Raw genomic sequence first — 26,202 nt, 5'->3', positions numbered from 1 at the left:
GAGGATCGACCAGCTTTGTAGTATATTTGGGCCAACTTAGAATCAAGAAACACTTAACTAGGCAATGAATGACACACAGAGCTGCCTTCTCCAGCTCCTTGGTTTGTATTCTTGAGTGAGAGATTTCTAAATCCCCACCTAGCCCCACAGAAATAACTCAATAGCTAAATATCAATTTTGAAGACAACTGTTGATAAGTTCCTACTCCTATCACATTTACATGTGAAAGCACACTGTAAAACTGGATACTGCATCATGTAGTAAGTGCAGGCAACTGACTACACTGGTAAAACTCCTGCTAGTTAAATAAACAAAACAACTGCATATGGAAAATGTGCTTAACAGTGAGATCACTGTAAACAGCCTTTATTGCAGCGTACTTTGAAGTAACAGCTTAGCTGCCCCAGAGTTACACATATGCCTTGCTATTTCAAAATCAAAGTGGGTTAGCAGCTCCACATGGTTTCTTACACAGCATGTGATATAAACCTGTACAAGAGCTCTGCCTTCTCTTGCTTTTGGGTAGGAAAGACATTGCTGAGCAAATTCTCCACAGCAACTTGCCTTTGCAACATACACTTTAATTAGTTGTTGTATCTTTCTAAAGGGAAAGAGAGAAGAGTCTGAGTAGTGATGTGCTTCTCAGCATTAGAGTTCATAGTCATCTGGATGGTAGAGCTCACTCATGAGGCGGTAGATGTAGGAAGGCGCGTTACCCCCAATGTTAGAAATGAAGAGAGTAATGAGCTCCGGAGGGACGTAGTCAAACACTGGGCAGTGAACATTGATTTTTGCCAAGATCTCCCCTGTGAAGTGAAAAGCAGCAATATCAGTAAAAGCAACTCAAAGTACAGTTAGTCTTTTGCACACCTTCTGGAGTCCCTAAACAAACAGGCTATGCACATGCCACCCTGAAGTTAGTACTTGAACATCCTGAATATCTTCAATGAATGGCAAAACTCTGTTTCTGGTCATTTTTGCTGGTAGAAACCCCAGATCCCCTCTGATATAGACTGACTAATTGCCAAAAAGCCCTACCAATATAAAATACAAGAGTCCTGATACTGCCAAAGTTATTATTTAAAGAAATGCTCAGAAGGTCAGAACTAAAATCTGCTGCCAAGCCTGCTATCTTCATTTCAAAACCCTTTGTCACATAGAAATGGGGCTTTGAAAGAGACTTTGCTAACTGAAAATGGGCTTGGGCACTGATGCCTTTCTAAAGATGGTGCTTGTGTGGGAAGCCCATGGCAGAGACACTGTTGTTTCAATGGCTGTATCATGTAACAAAGTTTCAAGAAGTTACACAAAAGAACAGAAGCTGCCCTTGGTATTGGGCATTGCCCTGTCCCACAGGAAACTGCTGCCTACCTGGTATCATTATCACCATTCTATAATTAAACACTGTTTCAGAGCAGAAGCAAAACTGCAAAGACAGTGTTCAAGAGAAATCCTTTTTCTCTACTTTACATTATATACAGTTATAAAACTGGATGGTTCACAGCACTCTTTTCTGTCAAAGACAGTAGAAAAGGATTTTCTGTCTTGGATTATAACATTGTCTGATGTTTAAGTTTTTTGTATGAGTTACAAAAAGAAAAAAAATAGTCTGAACCAGCTTGACCAGACATATAAAGAATAACCAGTACCTTCTGTGAATGGCAGCACTTCCTGTGGTGACACAAACTTGTGGAACGAATCTTCTTCATTAGGGAACTAAATGAGAAAGAGCACAGGAAGATCAGGAAAAAAGCCCTGCCTGATAATCCTTGTGGAAACAGATCCTGGCACTGGAAGGAACTAATGCAGAGGAAGATGACTTGCCAGGTGATATTAACTCTGTTTATAATAATTACATAGTGCTTGTGTCTACAACCTCTCTCACATTTACAGGTGAAAGGTTTTTCCTCAAAGCTTTTAGAGCCTTCTGTAGAGCCTTCTATGACGTGGCTGGCCTTACCAAAGCCTAGTGAACTGGAGGAGTGACTTCCTCAGTCTGCAACTTCGTGTTGACCATATTGAAAAAGTACTGAGTGTAAGAAAGAGTCTCATTCTACATTCTCTGCCTTTCAACACTAATGGTATAAACTGAAGTCTGTCATGGTTTAGAAAAAGTAAGTATGGCAGTGCCAGTCTCATCAGTCGAGGCAGTGGTCTACATCCTGATATCCCATGTACTGCTCTGCACATGTGGCAGAGGTGCTTCAAGGAGATCCTGAGGTGTGCCAGATCGGGGTGAGGATCTCCTGTCTGAAGTAACAGTGCTAGATGGGGGAGATGGCTCATTTACTGACCTTGCCTTGCACCTGATGATGCTCTCCACCCTAAGCTCCTACAAGTAAAAGCCCCTGCAGGTGCAGTCCTGAAGAGCTGCTGTACTTACCTGTGGTGAAAGCTTGAACATGGGGGCACACACGATGAGCGGAGTGGAGTGGTGTTTAGCTGCCAGTGCCAGAGTGTGAGTCCCACTCACAGCAATCAGGGCGCCATTGGCCAGGATTGTCTTTGTACCAATGATGACCTTAAAAGGGCAAATCAGAATTGGATAGCATGTTCCACAGCAAACTGGGGAAGGAACACTTCCTGGCTCACACCCTGACAGATGAGCTGGAGGAGGACTGTGTCAGTACAGCCAGCCAGCCAGCGGCTGGAGTTATAGGGCAGCTGAATGTCTGATCTGTTTCATCTGGCACTGGCTCTGCACTGAGACGTTCCTCACTAACAAGAGCATGACTCCAGCACAGCGAGGCCAGCACAGAGAACTTCAGAAGACAAATGTATGTTCTACTGCAGGGAACACCAAGCAGAAACTGGGCTGTGGTCCCTTTTCTACAAACCTACAAAGTAAGCTTTGCACAAGTAACTTGACTACTCACTGCAAAAATTCCCATGCATTATGGTTGAGGGAGTAATACAAAGCAGCTCAAAATACATAGATAATTGATGTAGCTGCATTTTAATATGCTACAAGTATTTCCACCCCCCCCCCCCCCCCCCCCCCCCCGGCCCCCATTCCTCTATTCTTNATCAATTTAAATAGTATAAAAGATTTTCCCCCCCCCCCCCCCCCATTCTGGGGTGCCAAGTTTTCATCTCTAAAAGTACAGAACATGTCTGTTTAAGAAGACAAACCTTAATGATTTGCTTCATCAGTCATCTTCTGTTTCAGGCAAAGGGGTGTTTTGTCCCTTTGAAAATGCTGCTTTTTGTTCAATCTCCTTTGAAAACTGAGGTTAATCCTTTGAGGCTCTCTTCTAAGTGTAGCCACTAAGCCAGAAAAACCTGTCACTATTCAGTCAGTCATCATACTGACTTGGAGCTCCACACTGAATCTCCACCCCTGCAGTGAACAGGGGCTATTACAATTTTGAGTCTTCAGTGAGGAGACACATCCATCACTGCTGGGACTTGCAGCTGATTTGAGAGGCCCAAGCACCCAGTCTGCCATGAAATCCCTCCTCCAGTGGAGCCCTCCTTACCTTGTTGACTCGAGACATGACAGCAAAAATAGCTGCATCACTCATGACAGTAGTTTCAATACCCTCTTTAGACAGTCGGACAGCCATTTCATGACCCTAAAAAGAGGGAGAATCCAGTTGGTTCCCTGTGACACAGCTCCTGCAGTGTAATTGTAAAGGTATCAGCACTCAATTCTTGTCTGAACTGCAAAAATACCAAGTGATGAAACCTGAACACAGCCCTTCAACTCAAGGATGCTGGGGTAGGACAACGAGCTGTCTCCAATCTCTCAACTGCAGAGGAATTTCCATAATGCTCATCTTGACTGCAGACACAAGCTTTCAGTAAGAATGTGTGGGACAACAGGGTACAGCTGGCCTAGGCCTTACCTGGCAGAACGGCGCGCACTCTGCCACGATGACCTGGAACTTCCGCTTGCGAGCGGCCTCCTTCAGGAAGGCCTCGACAGTGCGCGAGTAGCCAATGGTCATGATCACCTCGTTGGAGTGGATGTGCTCCAGCGCCTGCATGGCAATGTTATCAGTGGTGCCCTCTGTAACACAAGGGACACGTGGGTGTAAAAGCAGCCAGCAAGAGCAACACTTGTGCTGCTAGGACTGCCCTCCAAGATTATTTTCCACTAAAGCAATGTTATTAGCACTGGTAGAGCAGGAGCAGCTTTTCTCCCCAGACTTTTTGCCAGTGGAGTGGAACCAAGAAGCTGGCCCTTGAATGCGCCATACTCCCTAGCTACACCATCGTTATATATAGAAACAGCTCTACTGAAAACTCCGTTGTGAGGGGAGTGGATTGTGTCAGCACAGATAACCACGAGACCCACAAAACTTCAACACTTTTGCAGTTCAATGGTGGGAAAACCTGGGCCTCGGAAGGTGGGTCCAGTGCCTGATTTGTCACAAGAATCACAGAAAAAGAAAACTGTATCACAGTTCTTTGTGACAAGGGTCGGGTTATATGTGCATGTGCACTCTTCTTCACAGGACTCAAGACTTCCCAGAAGATCAAGAGTACAGGCCTACAACCCCCCATATTGCTCCTTCCACAATCTACCCATTTCCCCATAAGCCAAAGAGGACTTAAACCTAAGTCCTGAGAGCAGCAGGGCTTCAGTCCCTTGGCTCCTTCGGATTAAGCCTCCCAGATCCTTACTGTTTTATTTCACCTAGAGAAGAGGGAAGCATCAGTCCCATCCCATAAAATCTTCACTCGGGAGCAATTCAGACCCATCCATACCTAGCTCAATTAGCATCTCGTTAATAGCTTCAATAACATTAGCTCTGAGGGAGGGGTAAGGGGTCCTGAAATCTTCGCTCAGTCCTCCAGAAGTCAGGAGTTTGTGCAGGGATTCTTGCTGGTCACTTTCCTCACTGCGCCCATGAAGCCTGTGGAGAGAAGTGGCCTCTTCAGCCTCAGGACAGAGCACAGGGCCACAGCCAGGCTGAGCTGGCACACCTCGATCTGAAGAGACAGGAAGGAAAGCCACCCACAGGAGGCACACCATGCCACACTAGAGTTTCCATAGCTGTCTTGGCAGAAAAACACCCAAATCTCTGCCAGAAAGTGCCTTCTTAAGACGTGCAAACACTGCTGTCCACAGACAAGGAGCAGGCTCGAGGCTACTGCTCCAGTGGGATGGACCCCACTAGGCACAGACACAGAACAACCCAAGGCCAGGGCACACACTGTTCTCATGCACTCACAATATATACACCAAGTGGTTTCTAAAGAGGAAATGTCATCACCCACAGTGGAAACAACAAGGTTTCCTTTGGCATTAAACTCCCTGAATCCCTCTCTAGGAGAGGTGGGAAAAGGGGGTGATGGAAACTAAAGGGGTTTTACAGAAGCAGCTTAAAAGGGCATTTCTGGGTTTTCAGAGAGATACAGGGAGCAAGAGGGGCACTTTACCGGCCATATTCCTCACGAATGACCTTCAATACCCGTCGCACCATGTTGCCCACTGTTGTCTCTGACGGCTGGGCTGCTGTCATCCTCTGGCCCTCTGTCCGGATCAGATCCATGAGCTCCCCTAAAAGAGGGGAGGGCCTGGGTTATCGCTGTCCAGAGCAAGCCCATGTGGGCATCAAACCAGTGCACCCCCCTCAACATCCCAGGGCCAGCAGCTGCTCCAGCACAAGGGCCACAGCACCAAGAAACACCAGGAAGAGGCGAGCAGAGAGCCCTCACAAAGCAACCGGTTCCACCGGTGGGTTTTGCAGTCGGAAACGCTTGGACACAACACAGACCTAAGGGAAGACCATCAGCAGCGCATTTGGTCATTCCTTTGAAAGAGGAAACCACGTGCTGCTGGAAAGGTCCGTGCTCGGGCTGACGCCGCTGAGGGGAGAGCAGGGCTGGAGCGGGGCAGCTCCTCAGGTGCCGGGCCCGTGAGCACAGCAGGCAGGGAACGACAAGCACTGCGAACCCGCTGCTGGCTCCCGCCTCGGGCCTGCCCGGCTTTGCGGATCCTCCGCACCCGACGGCCGCGACCGGGGCGCAGCTGCCCTCCCGCGGCTCGCCCCGCCGCCGGGCCCCGCCGCCGCCGCGCCCCCGGCGCTGGGGGAGCCGCGCCCGCCCGGGGAAAGCGCTGCGTCCGCCCGCCGCCGCCCGGCCCTCACCGGCCCGGCTCCATCGCCCGTGCCCGACGATCTTCCGCAGCAGCGAAAGCGTCTGCCGCGCCGTGTCCTCGGAGCGCGGCCGCTCCCCGCCGCGCCGCAGCCGCGCCGCGAAGGCCTCGATCTGCTCCGAGAGCTCCGAGCCGCGCTCGGCGGCGCCCGGCATGGCGGCGGCACTTCTGCTTCCGCCCCCCCGCCGTCCCATTGGCGGAGGCTGCCGAGCTGTGCCCGCCCCCCGGCGGCGGCCCAGCCAATGAGAGGCGTGTCCGGCGGGGGGCGGTGCCCAGAGCGCACGGGAGGGTTCGCTGCGGAGCGGGCTGGCTTTGGGAGTGGGCTGGCTTTTGGGAGCGGGCTGGCCTTAGGAGCGGGCTGGCTTTGGGAGCGGGCTGGCTTTTGGGAGCGGGCGTGCCTCGGAGCGGGTTCGCTTTGGAGCGGGCTGGCTTTAGGGGCGGGCGTGCCCTGGAGCGAGTGTGCTCCGGAGCGGGTTCGCTTTGGAGCGACTGTGCTCTGGAGCGGATTTGCTCTGGAGCGGGTTTGCTCTGGAGCGGGTTTGCTTTGGAGCGGGCTGCGCCGGCCTCTGCAGAGCCAAATCAAACGGGTCGGGAAAGGCGCAGTTCCTGGCAGCCCAGTTGTTCTTGCTGGCAGAGCCAGAACCGGCCCTGGATAAGGCAGGAATGTAGCTCTTTTGTGTCTAGTTCCTGGAGCAATGTGTCCAGGGAACAGGCAGGAGCCATGGAATAATTCTCATTGCCTTACTGCTTTACTCTATCGCTCTGGTCTGTGTCCTGTTGTTTGAGATTAGGAAATAAAAGCAAACAATTTTAAGCTGGAAGATGTCAGCGATTGCTTCATGCTGAGGCCTGTAGGGCCTTGGATGTTCACGACATCGTATTTGCGTTTGTCTGGTTGGCTTAGGACTCGCCCTACAGCCAGCTCCTGTCCAGGGACTGTTGGGTCCCCAGCAAAAACCAGCAGCTGGTGTGTTGGGTCTGAGGACTTAATGCAGGTGATTTGTCACCCAAAGCCTGCAGGGGACTGAGTCCTTCCATGCCTCTCTATTCCTCCTGCTTCCTCAAGTGCCCCTGTGTGCCTGGAAGGCAGAAAGCCCAGCAGCCTGGGGAAGGAAGCTCACTGTATTCCTCCAATGCCTGGCAAAAAGCCACGCATCTGAGTTTGACTGGATGCGCTTGGCGGCTACTGCAGCCCTGGACAGAAGTCAGAATTTCACTCCATTGTGAGCTTGTCCCATCCTTTGCCCCTGGAGAAAGTCAGTAGAGGGTGGCAGGGTTTGCCCAGCTATTGGCTCCACTGTGCTGGGCCCCACTGTCCCAGCTGGACATGTCCTGGTTCCCCATTCCACAGGGTGTAAATCGGACCTCCCTGGACCTTCTGTGTCTTCTTCCACAGTGTATAAATGGACGCTCCCTGGAGCAAGGTCTGCCCAGCTCTGCGTCTGTACAGGGAAACCCCCTTCCCCCTTTGCCCCTCTGCACAGGCACTTCCAGGCAGGGCCGGCCAGGCTGTGCCTGCTGCTGGTCCTGCAGTGCAGTGTGCCAGCTGCCTTGGCGTGCAGAAACAGCTCCCACACGTGCACCCAGGGACTGGGACCTGTGGATTGGCCAGAAAAATAAAAATCACTGCGTTACAGCTTTCCTTTGTTTGTTTACTTATCTTGCTAGTAAACAGAGCAGCTCTTGGAGATTAGGCAGGACGGAGCAGAGGAAGGGAAACTGGGCTCTGAGGTTATGACCTCCTTGTGGATGCTGGGCTGTTTACATTCCCTGCTTTGGTCCCAGTAACTATTGCAGGACAGTTTTTTCCCAGTGCTTTGCCAGGCTGCAGAGCTTTTCCCGTTTGTGCTGTTTCTGTTCTTTTCCCTGTAGCACTTTCTGCCGGGCACTGCTGCCACAGCCAGTTTAGGCAGCTGGCAGTCTGGTGTCCCTTGAGGGACAGAGTCCTGCGCTTGGTCTGCTGCCCTGTGTTTCATGAATGAAAGCCTCTGAATGGGGATTTCAGGAGCCGTTAGCTCTGCATAGCGGAGCTGAGCCAAAGCCTGGGGCTCTCTGGAGAGCTGCGAGGCAAACCCCAGGCTGCTCGCGGGGACCATGGCTACGGGACATCTGACTGTCACTAGCCAGCTGCTGCTGGCAGGACCCAGTGAGTTAGACAAGGACTGCCCAGCAGGACTCAAGAGGAGCTGTTGAGGAGGAGGACAGGCAGCAAAGACAGCACAGGAGCATAGGGCAAGTGGGGAAGGAAAGGTTCATGTCGGTGCCCGGTGTACTCTGCTAAAATCCCACCGCCTGCAGGCCGTGGCACTGTGCAGAAGGGATGGGGGGTGAGGAGGTGCAGCCCTGTGCAACTGGAAGGAATCTCACCTGCTGCTCCACAGCTGCTGGGTGTAATGGAGCAGGACCTCCCTCTGTTGCCACAGGCACAGGGAACTGTCTGCTGCACAGCCCACCCTCATTCCCTTCCCGGATGTGCCCTGGGCAGAGTTGGTGGCTGCAGCTTCCCAGCTGGTGCACAAGCAAGCGAGGAGGCTGACACAGCTGCAGACAGTGCTGGTTATGTGCACAAAAGAGCTAAGCAGGGAATGAGCTGGCCAGCCGAGCATGGCAGCATGTTTTATGGGCCTGCAGAGGAGCTGAAAACTGTCTCACCTCCTTGGAGAGCTGCCAGCCTAGCCAGGATGGCATCCTGCTCTGTACCACCAGGGCCGACTGCTGGAGACACTGCTTCCCTCTGCCCAGGGAATTCTGCATCCCTGGGGGCTGAATGAGCACCAAGTGCTTATGTGAGGGAGGAACAAGGCAGGACAGAGGCTGGGTAGAGCCTGGGAGCACTGGAACATCGTGTGCTGGGAGGCTGTTTGGATTAGAAACTCTCAGTGGATAAGTGGGCTGGATAAAATGCCAGGGAGGGGAATCAGTTTGCTGAACTCTAGTAATTGAACTCATCTGCAAGAGTTGGGTAAGCAGAGTGAGCTGCTCACGCTCAGCACAGGCAAAGAAAAGGAGACAGCAGAGGAGAGCCAGCTGAGCCATGGCCCAGCAGGAGCAGCAGGCAGGCTGTCAGCTCGGCATGGACTGTGGAGGCTGGGTGGGTGACATGGGCAGAAGCAGCATTGCTGCTGGGTGCCTGAGCCACTTGCTGGGCACAAGTGACTGAATGAAGGAGGTCACAGTGCATGGGTGTGGGGAGAACACAAAGCACAGTCTGAGGGGAAGGACGCACTAAGGTATCTTTGGTGTGACATGATTGCTCTTTAGAAAACCTGTGCTCAAAGGCCTAAGACAAAAACAAGTCAAGACCAAAGCTTTTGCAGTCACAGACATAGAGGTAGGAATGAGTCTGCTGAAGGGAGCCCAAACCAGTGTTTTCTGTGTGCTACAGGGGAGAAAGTAGGTCACTTAGTAAGTGAAGGGGATGGAAATGATGAGCTGAACTGAGCGTGGAATGCATGTTTAGAATTCAAGCTTCCAAGGAAAGAAGACAAAAAGCCCAAACAAACAGCTGCTGATCAAATGCAGGTACGTGAATAGCTGGAAAGCCGAGCTCTGTGGCTTTTCAGGCGCACGCACGCACACCACACGTTGTCTGAGTCATCGGCAGTTTTGGCATGCTTGACATTCACAGGTACCAGGGCACGTGCTCTGCTGGTCTTCCTGATGACTCTGGTAACAGCTGTCTCCTAAACTGCTCATCCTCAGGAAAGCCTGGCTGCCGTAACTGCCTGGGTGGCCAAGGGGAAACAGGCATGGGTTGCTAAGGGGAATGACAGGATGGATTCAGTACCTCAGGTTAGCAAAGGATTTGGTGCAGCTCCTGGCTTGGCCGCCTGCTCATACATGTGCTTGTCTCTGTCTGGAAAATGGCTGCTGTCTCAACATCACGTCAGCACAGCACACACAGGCAGGCCAAGCCCATAGCCAGACCCTTGTGGTACCAATGGAGTCCACAATCCCTATGGAAAATGAGTAGGCGGTTCTGAATCTGGCCCAGGGACCATCTCTCCTGCCAGCAAGTTTGTAATTTGCGCCCCCCTCCTTTTAGGAGCCTTAAAAATAGAGACCAAGGCTGGGAAGCATGAAGGTTTTTCTAGGGCTTGTTGTGGAAGCTGGGCTGCCTCTTGCTCTTCCCAGCCCCTGGGAGAGGCATGGGAAGCTGGTGTCTAAATGCCTGCCCTGGATGTGGAGCCTCACTCGTCGGCTCATTCATCTATGGCAGTAGCCCAGGTCTCCCCTCGTGATACAGGCAGCTGGAGGCAGCTGGTTCAAAGGCCAGGCTGGTCAGGAAGAGGTGAGGGAAGTGTGGGAAGTCACTGTATGTCATGTAGGAAAACAAGCTCTGGTAAGGGATGAGGGAGCTTGCTACAGAGCTGGGTGGGAGCTGTTGTCCTCAGCATTGCTATTAGTGTCCTGGACCTTCATACTCTGAAAAGGCATTGGCTTTTTTCACTGCCACAAAGGCACAAGTGCTCAGAAAACTCAATGGCACCATGCAGGTGTTGGCTGTGGCCCTGCCACCACTTTGAGGGTGCATGGCACGCTGGTTGGGCCAGCACCACAGAGGAGGTGCTGCTGGGGGCTCATCCCTCTGGGCTGGCTTCAGAGAAGCCCCGGAGCAAACCTGCTGTGGCTGCAGGAAGCCAGGCCCTTGGAGTGAGACAGAGTGCAGCCTGGACGCTTTGTGGTCACCAAGGGGTCCGTGACACCAGCAGTCTGGGCTGCTTCCTGGTCACCAGCCAGCTCCCCGCAGCTCCTCTGCTCACGCGCTCCCGGCGCTGCAGCTGGCCCCGGCCTCGCTTTGCTCATTGTCTGCTGCGGGTGATGGCAGCTATTCAGCGGCTGCCAGGTTTCGGGGAAAGGGAGAGATGAGCCACTCCTCCACCCACATTCTAGGAAAGCCTCTGGGATGAAGCCCTGCCGATACACACGTTCACTCTCCTCAGCAGGGAGGGTGTGCTGTGGAGCTTATATTTGCCCTCTGCCCGCATCCCACATCCCCCTCTTATCAGCGGGAATGATGCTGAGGAGCAGAGCTTGGAAGCAGCTCTGGCTGCTGCCCTGTCCCACACAATAGCAGAGTCTGCTACTCCCCGTCTCCTTGCCTGTTTGCCTTCCAGAGCCAGGCAGAGTCTTGCCATCACTGTTATTTTGCTTTGTGTCAATATTATGACAACTAAAAGCAGGAGAACTGCATCCACATGATAAGCGGCCAGAAGCTCTGGGCTGGGTGTGGATCGGGTTCCAGTTTGGCAGGGGAGAAAAGCGCCTGGCAGCCCCTGCCCACCGACCGGCTGGGCTGGGAAAGCTGGAGAGCAGGGGCAGCAGCAGCAGCTGCTTTGTGCCTGTGTGCCTCTCTTCGCTGTTCAGCGCTCACTGTCCTTTCCCCAGGGTAGATGAAAGATGATAAATGTGCAGAATATGCTTGGTTCTCTGGTGGAAAAGTCTCTTTCTCTTTCCTGAGGAGAGGGCTGCTCCTGCTGGGAGAATCTCGCCCCTCCGTGGTTGCATACCCGGTGCCTCCAGGCGGTGCGGGCCCAGGGTGCTCTGTCTCTGCCGGTGGCAGAAGGTCATGCACACTGCTGCAGCAGTCCGTCCTGCTCTCAGCCTTGTTTTTCCCAAGCACCGCACTCTACAGCTTCTGGAGAGAAATTCCTGCAGGCTTTCTGGGGCTGCATTTCCCACCCAGGGCTTCAGGAGAGGGACTTGGACAGAGCAGGGTGAGCTGTGCTGTGTCTCTACTTCCTGCTCTGCTCTCAGGCACTTGGTGTGCATGGGGCTGTTGTTTTGGCACCGTAACTGCGCTCGCTGTCGGGACTGCTGACAGAACGCTTACCTGTAGGTGCCCACGTATGCTTGGGGCTGTGGTGTGGCTCTCCAGTGCCTCACCCTGCTCCAGGGCTGTGCTTTTCTGCAAACACCCCTGGCCTGGCCAATCCCCGCAGCGTGGGGCTGCCCACTGAGCACTGGGTGAGTGGCACTGGGTCTGCCAACATTGATCTGTTCCTGGAACGCTGGCTGGATGAGGGCCGCACACACCCAACCCAGGGCTTGGCTCTGGCAGTCTCAGGGACATCTTTCTTGGTAGCATCGTCCCTGCCCCAAAAGGGATTAGTGTCTGAAAGCAGTACCCAGACTTGCCAAGGATTCCCCTTGCCTGGGTTCTCTGCCTGGAATGCTCTCAGGCAGTCCTGGTGCTCATCCCATGCCCCTCCAAAACTCATGTCTGACCTAGGCCAGCCTGCAGTGCCTGTGACCCATGGGGACCAAACCCTGATGTCCCCAGGCATGGAACTGGACCGTCAGGTGCCTGCAGGTTTGGTTGTGGGTCCCCAGGGAGGCTGAGCTCCCCTCCCCAGGAACCAAAACAAACAGCAGAGTTCCTGCCACGTGCGGCCGGGGCTGACTAAGGCCGGACGCTTCCGCCTGCCGCGGGCCGCGGAGGCCGGAGCCGTGAGCCACCACCACTGGGGTGCACAGCCCGGCCCATTTCCCTCTATTGTCAGCCTGCCCCTCAGCAAACACATCCCCCTGCGCACCTGGGCTGGGAGAGGCGCTGACGCCACCACAGCCAGCCGCCAGGGACAGGGGATGTGCTGCCCAGGACATCTCAGAGTTGGAGCTGCTGCAGCACAGCTCTGAGGAGTCCTTCAGGGCCCAGGTAGGATGTTTGAAAGCTGTTTCCTTGAGGAGCAGCCCTGACTGTTCAGGGGTCATTGGTGCAGCTCTGCAAGGGCATTGGAGATCTGTGTGTTTCTCAGAAGTCAGCACAGTCTCCTGAGAGAGAGGCCTGGGCTCCCTGTGCCCACCGGCTGCCTGCCCTGGGTCACCTGTGCCAAGAGGCTGGAGCTGGGGATGCGCCAGCCCGATCATTCCCATCCTCATTCTCACTGTGGAGATACAAACTGCAGATGATTGACCTGGTTTATCTCAGTCCTAGCTGTGGACTGGCTCTCTGGTAGTGGAGCTTAGGAGACTCTCTAAGAAGAGATCCCAGAAGCAATCAAATGAAAGCAATCAAATGAAACAGCGAGGGTGAGACCTGGGGGCTCTGGGATGATGGGCAGGTGAAGTGCCCAGTGCCCTACATCCTCATGCTGCTTTGACCTCAGGAGTCCCATCACAATGCAGGATATAGGGAGCTGCTGGTGCAGTTCTTGCCTACTGGGGTCAAACACAAGAGGGTGACTGTGCTGGGCACTGGATCATGGTCCTTCCCTTGGTAGAAGCTTATAGCTTGGATGAGACTGAGTTATGTGTCCTAAATAGCAGTAGAACAAAAATAATGCCCTGAGGATTTCAGAGTTGTTCTCCGAGGGCTTCAGGGGTGACACAGGAGGTCCTGGCTGCAGTCAGTTTAAGAATGATGCAGGGACAAATTTTTGTTGGGTTCTTTACATGTGAGATACCAAAGGGGGTATTTTGCAGGGTATAAGATGCCCATTAGAGAACTCTGGTGCTGAAATGGGGCTGTTTTATGGAAAAGATTACTTAAGAGGGACCTTGAGTGCAATGGGCAGGGTGTGGTTTTGCAGGGAAGAGCAGCTGCTTCCTCTGGGCTCCTTCAGTGCTCATGGGCAGCCAGGGCCCCTGCTCTTGCCCCTCACCCTGAAGGAACCTGGCAGGGCTGTGCCATGGCATGCTTGCAGCTGGGTGCCAGAGCTGGCCTTCCCCACCTGACAGCCAGAGCTCACCCACAGCCAGGACACACCATCATTCCTCACCTACCTGCTTCCTCAGCTCTGTGAGCAGGGCAGGGAGGTGGCACGGGCAGGCAGTGGCATATCCGAGGTGATGCTCTCAGTCAGCCGCCACTGCGTGGGGCTCACTGCAGGGGAGGCATTTGTTCTCTAAGGAAATGTCTCTGTTTTCCTTATGTGCCTGGCTGGTTCCTTGAGCTTCCTCTGTCCCTTGCTCCCAAAATGCGTAACTCTGCTCCCCAGAGCCGAGTGGGAGGCGGCACGAGGGACATGCTGGTGCATTTATAGTATCGACCTCCAGCCCTATCCTGCAGCTGGGGAAGGGCAGATTTGGCCCCCCGGGGAGGAGCATGGCAGAGGGGAAAGCAAGCAGATGTGACCCCAGCCAGCTTGATGCTTCTCCCATATGCAGGAGGATGTTGCTGATCACAGGTTACCGGTGTCCAAATATTATTCCTCTTCTCCTGTCTCTGTTCCACACTGCCTAGAAAGTGGATGCTCATCCCAGGAATGTAAACTCTGCCCAAGGCCTCTGAGGAAATAGCTTCAGACCAGGAACAGGACTGCACTCAGCAATTAAGGGTTGGTCTCCCCAGCCACACAGTGCCTGGGGGAGAGCCCTTTGCTCCAGCGCCAGAGGCTGGCCTTGTGTCTGAGAGGTGGCCCCAAGGGACCTTCCTGCAAGGACAGGCATGAGGCCCCATGTGGTCACGGTCTTTGCAATAACAGGATTCTGTCTGTCCAGTGAGTTGGCAGCAGCTGCTGCTCAGGGCGGCCTCTGCTCTCGGGTGGGAGGAAATGCTCTCTTCCTCCATCTCACAACTATCCCTGGGCAAGTGGGAAGGGGGTCCCCTTGGCCCAGAAGGGTCCGTAGGGTGGCAGAGGGAGACCACAGGCATGCACCAGTCATCACATTAAAGATGTTACCTGCTTTTTGCTGCCCAGCCAGAAGGAACAGGTACTGAATGCTGCCATAGCAGCCCCGGCAGCTGCTGAGTCGGTGCTGTGCCGCTGAGTGATGAACTGCAGCACACCCTCCCCGCGGTGGGGCTGGGATTTCTGTGTGCTTATCTCTGCAGCATCTCCATGCTAATTTGCCAGGTCTTCCTTCAGTAGCTTTGTCACATACTCAGTGGTACCAATGCCTAGAAGCTCCTGACTGAGCCCAGCCTGAGTCACTGCCACTTGCATGGCCCAACAGGGCTGAGGACAGGCAGCTGACATTCCTGCATCCTCTGGGGACAGATCCCACAGGGCTGGGAGCAGATCACTGGCATCCTCATGCTGCAGGGACAGACCTCACATGGTGTTGGGTAGGGAAGCCCTGAAGCAGCCTCCCCACTCTCCCAGGAGGACAGAAACGTGAATCCTGGCATGGACACAGAGCTTGTTATTTCCCTAGGACCTGCAGCCCACGGGGGATCGTGTTGCCTGTTGGCATCTCATCACACCTCCCATAGTTCCAGCTTCCCTGGCCTCTGGGGCTTAAAAATAGAACAGAAAAGGCCAACAGAGCTTCTTTGGGTTGGCAGCAGGATTCGACCTGAAACTTGCTGTATGCCCTTCCCTTCCAAGCTGTAGACCAGAACCAGGATGCTGTCCCTGGGGCTGGGGGAGCTGGAAACCCTTTGGCAGGGGTCCAACAGCAGGAGCTGATGGAACAGACACGGGGCAGCTTGAGGGGGAAGGGGGTGGGCGGACAGTCACTAGAAGTCTGAGTGGGAACGGGGCATCAGCAGAGGAATGAAGAGAATGCGTGAGAAAGGGGCTGTTTTATGGAGGCAGGAGCCAGGTGGGCACAGAATGAGTGGATGGGCACGGAGCAGTGAAAACAGCAAGCCGAGAAGCCCAGCATAGCCCCGGTGGTTCCCGCCGGCCGGGGATTCATCGGGCTCGGGACGGTGAATGGAAGCGCCGGGGCAGCCCGATGGAGCAATGGCCGGAGGCGGTGCGGGGGCGCTGGAGGAGGAGGCTCCGCCGCGTCCGGGAGCACCGGCCGTCCCCGCGGGGCCGGGGCCGGGCACCTGCTCCCGCCCCGCGGCGGGGCCGGGGCGGGGCAGCGGCGGGGCGGTGGCGGTGAAATACGGCGGCGGAGCGGGGCGCGCATGCCGGGGGCGGCGGGGCGGTAGTGGCGGCGCCGAGTCCGTACCGGGGCGGCGGGAGCGGCGATGCGGCTGCTCGGCGCCTTCCTGCGGTTGCTGGTGGCCGGGACGCTGGGGGCACCGCCCGCCCCGGTGAGAGCCGAGGGGCGGGAGGGGATCGGAGCAGGGTGCGGCTGCCCGGGGTGGCCACGGAGGCCGGGACAGCTGCTCCCGGCGCTGGGCGGGGGGCGGCAGCGGGTCACCCCGTGCTGCCCCTCCAGAGCCTTTCCCTCCCTGCAGGCCCCGGAGGAACGGGGGACCGCCAGCACGGAGTCTCCCGGTGAGTTGGTGGTGGGCGGCCGCCGGTGCCCCGGCTGGGAGGGGGCAGCAACCCAGGGAAGGCTTCGCGCAAGGCCGGGGCGCGTTGGGTACTACCCGGGGCTGTGTTACCTCTGGAGTCCTGTGGTGACAGCCGGGGAGGCAGCCGGGAGCTGTGCCGAGGCTCGGAGGAACCTGGTGCCCCCAGCCCTCCTCGGGCACCGGGCACCGCCGCGGGCCGGAGCGGAGCACAGCCCAGTCCCCGGACTGCCGCCCCTGCGGCGCCGGCATGCGGGGTCCCGGGCGGGAGCGCTCCGCTTCAGCTCTCCGTGCTGGAAAGCCCCAGGGGACGGCTGTCCGGCCGGGCGAGGTGCGGGGGAGCCCCTTCGCGGCGGAGCTCGGGGTGAGCAGAGTGCCTGGGCAGGAGACGGAGCTGGCAGATAGAGGGAGAAAGAGCCTGTCGGGGCGGCTGTGTGAGCCCCCGCACAGTGATGTGCACAGTACGCTGACGGACTTTCTGGGAGCACAAAGTGGTCCTTTACTCCCCTGTGCTCCGCGGTGGCTGCAGGATCCCCCCGCGGCTGCTGCACCTGCCCCGCAGCGGCTCCGCTGGGCTCTGCCTCTCTGGGCGCCTCCTTATAGTCCCTGTCCCTGTCTCTTGCAGTCCTTACCTTTCGGGAGATCTGGAATCGTAGTTTCTGCCGGCCTCTAGAGCAGCTGGTGGACGTCATTACCGAATTCCCCAACGAGGTGGAGTACATTTTCAGACCCTCGTGCGTCTCCCTGCAGCGCTGTGGAGGCTGTTGTGGGGACGAGGGTCTCCGCTGCGTCCCCGTGGAGACCAGCACGGTCACCATGCAGGTACGTGCTGCTGCTGCGGGGCCGGGGCTGTGCTCACCGAGCGCCGGGAGGGTGAACTAGCAGCTTTGCATCCCCTAGACATTGTAGCAGTGCGGCTAGCAAGGGAGCGGACTTACAACCGCTCAAATGCGTGCCAAGCCAGTAGGGTCCCTCTGCCTGCTCTTTGAGCTTGCTCCTGAGGTCAGGTGTCACCCCTGGTGGTACTTGCCTCACTGCCTCCTTCCCCGACTTCTCTCTGTGTGGTCTGTCTTGTTCATTGCTGTCATTTTCCCAGAACTTTGCTGTCCCGTGGTGGGGCTGGGGGGTGTTCCAGTCAGCCGTGGCTGCCTGCTGGGACAAAGCAGGTACTGTCCTTGGATCGAAGGGAGAAGTGAGGCTCTCCTCTATCAGGCGATGCTTGGGGTGGTGCTGACATGAATGCCCCCACACTGGGGCATGGTGAGCACGAAGGGCTGAGCCAACTGCATTTTCAGTCACCACTGTGTGAGCTGTGAGATGTGGGGGGGGGAGATCCGGGCCGTTCAACTCTTCCCCATGTACCAGGCAGCAGTTGTCCTCACACTGCAGCCCTGGCACTGAGCTGCCAGAGATCAACCTGCTGATGCTGTAGGGACCAGGGAAATGCTCTGCTTTGCCATGGATCATGGACTAGGGAATGCCTGTAATAAATCACCAGTGATTTTGGTCTCGCTGAAGTCTGTGAGGATTTTGGTCTCTCTCCAAGTGTGTTGGAAGGCAGGATGGCAAAAAGCTCTTGGCTGAGGTTGATCAAAAGTCTGGCGTGAACAGGAGGCAGCTCCCCAAGCACAGGTCTCCCTCTGTGGGAGGGATCTTCCTGCTGTGTACAGAGTGGAAATGCCAGACACTTCTACAGGGGCTAGTGTGGATCACATCAATGGTGAACTTGCTCTGTAAGGCCCTTGGATGTCCAACCTGAACTTCAGGCTGGGCTGTGACATGTGGCAGGGCGAATCCTGTACCCCTGGGCTGGGGAGACACTGTGGTACTGACTCCAGTCAATTCCAACTCAGTGCTGTAGGAAAGGGGTCCAGGAGGAGGCAGCAGCAATGGGATTGGCCTGAAAAACATGACTGGGGAGATATTTCTGTCAGAGAAAGGGGGTGTGTGAAGGGGTCAAATATGTGAAAATTCTCTGGAAAGGCAGAGACTGAAAAATCTTTTTTAAGGCTGGAAAATCCCAAGACAATGGGACTTAAATTAAAGCCCCGAAGACAAGGGGCGGCACTAGCAGAGCCTCCCAAGCTGCCAGGGCAGCTGGGCCTGGCCAGCGCTGCCTACGTGTGGAGGTGGACTCTGTTGTTGGAGGTCCCGAGGAACAGGTTAGACATGCATCTTCCCAAGAGCCTGGGGTGGCAAGGCAGTGGTGCAGGAGTCTTTCCAGCCCCCTCCTGCCACTGCCTGAGAAGTAACCTTTGCTCTTCTTTCAGCTCCTGAAGATAAAGCCAAATGGGGAGGCACCCTATGTGGAGATGGCGTTCACCGAGCACAAGCGGTGCGAGTGCAGGTAGGGACTCCTGGGTTCCAGCAAGGGCAACCCTGCCAGCTCACCCTGTGTGTGGAGCAGGGCTGCCCTTTGGGCACCCTGGCTGTGCTGGCACCCCTTCTTGCTGTCTTTGCATTAGGGTTTGCTAGTGCTTGTGGCCCTGTCCAGCTGCAGGCTGCAGCACATCTCCGCACCTGCTCCCCGCAGATGACGGGGTGCGTGCCAATGTGAAGGCTGGTCAGGCACCATGCACTGTCTGCAGGGCTGTGTCCCCATCCCTGCAGCTGCCTTGGCATGCCTGGTGTATGCTCCTTTAGCCAGAGGACCTGCCTGTGGGTAATGGAGTAAGGCTGGTGGCTCTGTGGCAGGTGTTTGGTGTGTGATAGCACATCCAAGGTGGTGGCTCAGCGGGGAGCTCCAAGGTTGGCATACCTGAATGTGACCGTGGCCCACAGAGGAAGCTCAGCAGCTGAGTCTTGGGCCACCATTTGAGGGAGGCTGTCCCATACAGACCTGGGGGTACGGCAGAGGTTTACACCCAAGCCAACAAATGAAAACCTAAAACACACAGTGCCAGCCTGGCCTGGATAGGCAGTGCTGGCCTGGAATGGATGCGCAGCACCTGCCTGCCACAGACTCCTGGCACCTTGTCAACCCCTTGGGATGCTCACTGTGTCCAAAAGTGGTGAAAGCCTGGGCAGAATGGGGCCTCTGCCTGAGGACTGCAATGCTGTGGGAGCAGCTCTGGTGCTGCCTGCAGCTGATCCTTGCCATAGAGACTCCAGCACTGCCTGCATGGGGGGTCCTGGTAATCACTCTTCATCATGATCCAAGGGTGATTTAGTGTTGTGAAAACTGGGGGATGTGTGTCCTGCTGGGCAGCCATTAGACATGACCCTTGCCTGGAAGAGCAGGGTCCTCAGAGATCCTGAGGATTCCCATATTGGTATTCCCCTGCAGTTTTACGAGCAGCTGTACTGGAGCAGACCCAGTTCCACACAGTCTCTGTCTGGAATGTCTGTCAGTAGATGCAGAAGGGAGAGTGGGAAGAAGCAGATATGTCACTTGCCTCCTTCTCTGCTTCCAGCTATTTCCCATGCAGGGAATTTCCTAAGCTTTTTGTGGTTTTCCTGCCTAGGGTAACTCCCAGGGGACCTCCTATGAGCACTTGTACAGACTGCCTTCTGCAGCAGTTTTTGGCTTCTTCCTAATCTGCTTTCCACACCCGTACATCACTCCCTTTTGTAGTTAGTGTAGGTGTGGCAGATGTCCTTGCTGTGACCCCCATGGGGGAGGTAGGTCATGGCTAAGAACCACTACTGAGACTCTGCAGCAAATCCCCCATGTTTGTTACTCAGGACGCTGCACCTTGTTTCACTGTGAGATGTGAAAGCCATCACTAAGAGCAGCTAAGACTGAACTTGCCCTCCCCAGCCTCACTGGTAAAATGTCACATCCCCAGGGTAGTCACCCAAGCCGACCAGCCCCTTTGCTGTCTCTGCCTTCTCTCTGCCTGCTGCAATCAGCCCTGACTGAGGGCTTGATAAGGTCAAGAGAAGTGATATTGTGTCTCTTTTAAACATGAATGATAACAGGTAGATTTTGCTGTGTGCTGGGGCATGTCACAGGACCAGCTCCTGCAGCTCAACGTGCAGCACTGCCCAATGACCACTTCTCTCTGTCATTTTTCCCACTCTGCAGGCCCCGGCAGGACCTGATGAGGCTGGGAAGGTAAGTGACACCAGGGGCATTGTTACTGGCTGGGACTGTGGGTCTCATCTCCCACACATCAACCCTTCTTGTGGTACTTTCCTTCTAAAGGAGGAGGTCCAAGGGCCGAGGTAAGAGAAGACAAGACAAGAAGGGACGGAAAGACTGTGAACTGTAAGTGAGCAGGGGCAGGTATGGGTGGCATCTTCTGGGTTAATTTTCTTGGGATGAATGTCTTCATTAAGCATTTAGATCTTTGCTGACACTGTGAGCAGTGAAGGGTTTGTGCAGAGCAGACACAGAAGTAAGCAGGAGGGGACAGTAGCTGTGGGGAAACAGGCCTTCTACCAAAGACTCAGAAGGTACTTGATAGTCTCCAGGCTCAGCTCAAACTTGAGCACAATGGGGATGGATGGGCTGGGTGACTTGATGGTGTTTAGCTCTATTGCCATCACAGACCATGCTGGGTTTCCTGGATTCATGAATTTCTAGTTTCAGCCTCATCTTGCTGCCAGTTTTGTCCTTACTGCTGTCCTTGACTGACTGTTGTTTGGGTTACTCTACTCGTTCCATCCTTTATCTCACTTTCTCAAACTCCTTGCTGTAGCAGCACAGGCTGGACTCATTGTGGGCACTTTTGAGGTGTGACATCTGTGGCTAGCAGTTTGCTCTAGCATTTCCCCCTTTTGTCTGAAGTCTGCTGTTGGGGGCTCAGCCGGTGCCAGCCCCAGCACCCTCACTCCTCCCCGCGAAGAGGCTGCCTGCAGGCCTGCCCTGCAGTTCTGTGTCACAGGGGCCAGGCACAAAGAAGGGGATCCAGGGCAGAGCAGGTGAGGCTCCCGTGCTGGCATTGCTCACCCTGTGCCATGCTCTCTTTGCAGATGTGGCACACCACGCAGGTAGCCTCTGCCCTGCCCCCAGCCTCGCTCCTGCCACCTGGGTTTGAGCCAGCTGCCTTTGTCCCCAGCATGGGGCACTTGTGGAGTCATGTCCCTCCAGCTGCAGTGGAGAGCAGGACTCCAGCACGGAAGAGCTGACTGTTACTCTTGCTTGGCCCTGGTGGGAACAGCCTGGCACCAAGGACTCCCTTGCCCCATCTGCCCCACTGGCAGCAAGAAAAAAGGACTCGTGACCAAGCCTGGGGCTGAAGATGAGGAGCTCAAGCAGTTTGTTGGTGTTTGAGGACATTCTAGGGGCGATGAGGAGCCATGTGCTGCTGGAACTGTCTGGGGAGGACAGCATGATGTGGAGATGGCTCAAAGGGCTGCACCTGCAAAACTTCTCTATCCTGCCAGTGCTCTGCAGCTGGGGAGGAAGGAAATCTGGGGCAGGCAAGGCTGTTGGGCTGCATCCATCCCAGTTTTGGCATAGGGCAGCCCAGGCAGGTGCCAGGGATCTTGCCTGGGAAGCTGTTCTGCTTGGGAACAGAAGGGAGCTGGGCTCCTCATGTATTCACAGCTACATCTCAGCTTTGCCCTGCTCAATAAAAGCTGGTCAGACATGGGAGCTGGCAGCTCCTGTCTGCTTTCCAACAAGCGCAGGGAACTTCCCCATGGGCACCCACTCAGGCTGGAATAGGGCAGTGACCCAGAGTTTGTCCCCATCACCAGTCCTGCAGCACCAAGGGACTGTCCTTGGTGTGATGCTGGAGATGGGCACCCAGCAGGTTGCTCCCTGGGCTGGGGGCTATCCATGTGCTGGAGTTCAGTTGGGTACTGGGAGACCCTTGGGTGGGCTGCCCTTCCCCTCCACACCACAGTGTGGGACTGGTACCTCTCTCTGTTCACCGTGCCCATCCTGTTCTCACCCCAGTCCAAATGTCTGGCTCAGTGTCCTGTCCTCCCTGGCAGGGCTGATGCAAAGTTTAGGGCACTGGAGGGCAGGCTGCCCACTCAGGAAATACCCCACCGAGGGTCATTTACCTGACATGGGAACAGACTGGTCTGGGGCCTCCTTTCCTTACTGGGAACGCCCTTAGGGTATGAGGAGCTGGTGGCCCTCATCGAGGTGGCTGTGGGGACTACTGTTTCCTGCTTTCCCCACTCAGCCAGCTCTCTGCCCAGGTCTAGGGGGAAGCCACAGCCCCTGGTTCTCCATGCTTTAGGCAGTTCTCCTGAGTTCTCCCTGTCTCCACTTCCACCCTTGCTGCAGTGGGTCTGGGGCTGTCTGCCAAATGCATGCCATGCTGATCTGTGCAAGCCATATCCTGCAGCAGTGCATATAGCTGGAAACCCTAGGGGTGAGTTGGGACTTGCATATTTATGGGGCACTCCTGGCACTGGGTTAAAAAAAAAAATCAAGGGTCATTCTTGAAAGCTTCAAACAAAAGACTGGAGGGCAAGATCTGCAAAGGTTTCAAGGTTACCCTTAAATGATGGGACCTGTGGTTTATCCTGCTCTGAGGAACAGGGGTGAAGCCTAACACAGCAAGAACTGGGGTCCAAGGTGGCTCCTTCCCACATCTGACAGGGCTGCCTGTGATGGGGGTTAATTAGGACTCTCTAAGCCATAATGGTGGTGTTGCCTGAGGATGGCACAAGGACGTGGGGACAGGGCAGATCCCTGTCAGGGAAAGCTGGAGGTGGTAATGTGAACCTGCATGCTGCCACCATGTAGCTGGCATGGACTGTGTGAGTTGTAACTGTGCAGCTGGGCATATCGTTCAGCAGCTTGCTGGATCCCTTTTGGATCCCATTTCCAGGCATCCACAGTATCCTGGAGCACAGCCTACATGGGTTTTGCCTCAAAAATAGCCCATGAAGTTCCTCCTTCACTACCTCATAGATGAGGGGAACTCGCTGCTCCCCTTCCTGTATCACTCAAAGTCTGTGTGGACCATGTGCTGGCCTGCTCCACACAGGCTTTCCCTGTCACTGTGTGTCATTTCTGCCTGGCTGGTTTTGCTCTGAGGCCAAGGAGAACCACGTGCAGCACTTGAGGATGCATGTGATGGTTTCTGTATTGTCTTTAATACCCTGGTAGTATTACATATTTAAAAAAGGAAGTTACCTAAATCAAGTATGTTAATTAATAAAAATAAGTTTATCAAGACTCATTATTACGATTAAAACAAAGTCAAACACACTAACACACAGTGGCTTTTCCAAACAGTTCCTGGTGTCTGGTGTCACCTCTTTGGCCACTGCCTGGCACTGAAATATTCCAGGCAGCTCTGCCCACCAGACGTGGCAGGGCCAGGCACCTTCCTTGCACAGACCCCTGTGTTGCTTCTCTCCCTCCATCACCTGAGCTGCCTGGGTGCTGTGTGTGGCCTTGTCCCCTGCTCCTCCCATGGCATGGGGTGCTGGACAGCAAAAATGTGGGTGCTGGGAGGGATGTGGCTGTCCCAGTGCAGCCATGCAGCCATGATGAGCAGAATAGTTGGGGCAGGGCAGGAGCAGGGGGAAACATCACTTACACAAGAGGTTTAGGAGCTGCATCTCCAGATGTCAGGGCTTCCTCCAGCTCTGTGGAGGTAACAGGAACCTAATGAGCCCTAGCTCATGAAGTTCCTGTGATTGCTGCAGGCATCACACACCCAGGGAAATGGTAGCTCCTTTCCCTATCCCTGCCAGAGGGGACAGTCCTAAGACCCTATTCATCCCAGGGTGGCAGGGACTTCCAGCAGGACATCACACCCAATGGAAATATGAGGATCAGGGTGGGGGATTGCTGCTCTGAGGGGCAGAGGGGTTCCTGGCTTCAGGGCTTGTGTCCAATGCCCGTGTTTCCTCTCAAGGGGACCAACCACTGTCTGCCTGTCCCTCCTCTGTGTGGTCCCAGTTGTAGGTTTTTTATACCTGCAGCTCCTGGCAGCCCTCCTTGGCCACAGCAGATGTGTGAGCACTCTGACAAGGTCAGCTGCATCTGCAGAACTCCATGTTCCCCAGGCACTGCAGTGCAGGGCTGTAGGGGGACACTGGTGTCCTTGTGAAGGGACCCTGACATACCCCAGCCCCAAAGCCAGCAGCACCCACCATGGACAGGCAGAAAACTTGTTCCAGCCCCGGTGCTCCCAAATCCCTCATCCTTTCCCTGCATGTGTACCCCTTGCAGCTGTCCCACAGAGCCCAGGAATAACACACCACTGGGTTATCAGTGTCCCTGGGCTCCCTGTGTCTTCCAGCCTTACAGGGCAAAGGTTTGTTTAATAAGGCTTTAGGAGCCAGAGCTGCAGTAAGATGGTTTAGGAGGATAGTTATAGAGAGACAAAACAAAAAGCAGCCTTATGCACCAGGAAAAAAATTAAGTTTTTTGGGAAGTAACTGTAAAGGTGATGTGGGGATTGGCCCAGAGATGTAGCATCATAGCTGATGCTTCACTGGTTACCTCTGGTCTCCCTGAGCACAGGCTGCCATCAGAGCCCTGCCACCCAGCAGCGTCTCCAGGCTGTGCCCATGCAGGTCTCCCACGTGTCTTCATGCAAATAAAGAAACACCGAGGGCCTAACTTCTTGATTGTGACTTACAAGTCTTTCACACCCTCACAAAATTTGGCATAATCCTGCCTGTTGAAGACAGTGATGTTTGAAGTCTCAGCATATTTTAAGCTTTTGCCAGCTCTCGTGTGTCAGTTTTAGCCTGTGAGAAAAAAGGCAGCTCTCACTCCTCTCCCTGCTGTTTGTCTGTGCTGGTTCTGCTTTGGCAGTTCCCACTTCCCAACAAGGCCCACAAGCTCTTCAACAGGTTAATCTGAAAGTAATCCCCCAAATTTAAGGTTCTCTGTCCAGTACTGACATGCGAACCTGGAAGACCACAGGTAAAGGCAGTTGTGCCTGAGGGCTGGTACAAGTTTTCCTTGGCAAGACTTTTCCTCACAGGAGCATCCTTGAGGCACTTCCTGCTGATGCCTTTGGCTCACTCTCTTCTGGCCACTTCAGAGGTGTTCGATGAAGAACTTAACTGAGTTTTGTGCCTTCCTGGCAACTCCTCTTCACACATCTCCCTGCCACCATCACCTCAATATCCAAACCACTCTACAGATACATTGTGCTGGATTTGTGTTTTTCCTGTGCTCTGTCCTCTCCAGGCCCACACAGATCTGCTGAAGCCAGGCAGGTGAGTTGTCCCAGCAGCACCCCTGCTCTCATCCCTGGCTCTCCTTCACTTCTTGTCTGCTCGACTTTTCACTTCAAGGAAGAGCCTCCAGTCTCTGGTGGGAATTAAAAGACCACAAAGGGTGTGGGGTATAAATAGGCTGGGCAGACAAAATTTGTCGCTGCTAGGCAGAGGTTGGAAAAGGAACCTGGAAGTGTTTTGAGGAGAAACCAAAGGACCAAGCACACCGATTGTGTTTGGGCAGTGAGTTGTCTTACGAAGCAGATGGCTTTGCATCCTCCTAGACTTGCCCTCTGAGGCATAGTTAATACTTTCATACTCCCAAAGAAATGGTGTTTGTAAGAGGGACAGTGTTTGTTTGCTGGATGCTGAGCTGTGGGCACAGGCTTTACCGTTCTGTTCTGTTGTTAACAGGATGAGCTGTGCAAAAGAGCTGCCCAGTGCACCTGAGCCCAGGGAGATCCCCTACAAAAGTGTGCAGGGTTGAAGTAACCACAGGTCAGCCACAAATGGGTGTCACCTCTGCCAGTCCCACAGCAAGTACCAGGTCCAGTGACTGGACACAGTGACTGACCAGGCTGATATGGTGTGATGGCACAGCACAGGGCCAGCTCCTGACAAAATGAAAACCCGCATCTTAGGATCATTTCCTGTTGTAGTGGGACATGCATAGGTTAGCAAGGGATAGACAAAGGTGCTCTGGCCTCCCTCTTCCCAAACAATCTTAGCACAGTTTTTCCAAGGGTATCCCTTAGCTTTCATTCCAGCCTTTCTCCCTTTGCAGGTCCCCTGCCATGCCAGTGGTAAGGCAGCTATTTAATCTGGGACCAACCATCCCACAGACACAGCAAACCAGTTGGCCAGTTGG

General features: G+C 54.8%; 2 protein-coding genes across 3 annotated transcripts; one reads left to right on the top strand and one right to left on the bottom strand.

Moving 5' to 3' along the window:
• Positions 1-333: 333 nt before the first annotated feature.
• Positions 334-6,291, bottom strand: EIF2B2 (eukaryotic translation initiation factor 2B subunit beta). The gene is made up of 8 exons (XM_041397425.1): positions 6,099-6,291; positions 5,389-5,509; positions 4,714-4,862; positions 3,849-4,012; positions 3,480-3,575; positions 2,384-2,521; positions 1,650-1,716; positions 334-806 (listed from the first exon to the last, which is right to left on the bottom strand). Exons 1-8 carry the CDS (start codon positions 6,259-6,261, stop codon positions 649-651), a joined length of 1,056 nt encoding a protein of 351 aa, XP_041253359.1. The 5' UTR covers positions 6,262-6,291; the 3' UTR covers positions 334-648.
• Positions 6,292-15,898: 9,607 nt separating this feature from the next.
• Positions 15,899-25,774, top strand: PGF (placental growth factor). Of its 2 annotated transcripts, none has more exons than XM_041395805.1 (7): positions 15,899-16,037; positions 16,185-16,224; positions 16,867-17,063; positions 18,512-18,588; positions 20,269-20,298; positions 20,389-20,408; positions 25,306-25,774. In XM_041395805.1, exons 1-7 carry the CDS (start codon positions 15,972-15,974, stop codon positions 25,440-25,442), a joined length of 567 nt encoding a protein of 188 aa, XP_041251739.1. In that variant the 5' UTR covers positions 15,899-15,971; the 3' UTR covers positions 25,443-25,774. The 2 variants fall into 2 exon arrangements, with proteins under 2 accessions (XP_041251739.1, XP_041251818.1); XM_041395884.1 differs by lacking the exon at positions 25,306-25,774 and adding an exon at positions 21,159-24,288 and having other exon boundaries at positions 20,389-20,451.
• The last annotated feature ends 428 nt before the right edge of the window (positions 25,775-26,202 follow it).

This window comes from Onychostruthus taczanowskii, unplaced genomic scaffold (assembly GCF_017590055.1).
Source record: "Onychostruthus taczanowskii isolate IOZ18803 unplaced genomic scaffold, ASM1759005v1 scaffold1, whole genome shotgun sequence".
NCBI classification, from domain to species: Eukaryota; Metazoa; Chordata; class Aves; order Passeriformes; family Passeridae; genus Onychostruthus; species Onychostruthus taczanowskii.
The sequence above is the reverse complement of the archived record's forward strand: the minus strand, read 5'-3'. Positions and strand labels throughout refer to the sequence as shown.

Excerpts from the sequence above, each read along its gene's own strand:
- EIF2B2 (XM_041397425.1), bottom strand. The coding sequence starts at position 6,261 with ATGCCGGGCGCCGCCGAGCGCGGCTCGGAGCTCTCGGAGCAGATCGAG. Across the intron at positions 2,522-3,479 it reads TCATGTCTCGAGTCAACAAG|GTCATCATTGGTACAAAGAC; the intron begins GTAAGGAGGGCT and ends TGCCCTTTTAAG. Across the intron at positions 807-1,649 it reads AGTGCTGCCATTCACAGAAG|GGGAGATCTTGGCAAAAATC; the intron begins GTACTGGTTATT and ends TTCACTTCACAG.
- PGF (XM_041395805.1), top strand. The coding sequence starts at position 15,972 with ATGCGGCTGCTCGGCGCCTTCCTGCGGTTGCTGGTGGCCGGGACGCTG. Across the intron at positions 16,225-16,866 it reads CGCCAGCACGGAGTCTCCCG|TCCTTACCTTTCGGGAGATC; the intron begins GTGAGTTGGTGG and ends TGTCTCTTGCAG. Across the intron at positions 18,589-20,268 it reads CACAAGCGGTGCGAGTGCAG|GCCCCGGCAGGACCTGATGA; the intron begins GTAGGGACTCCT and ends CCCACTCTGCAG.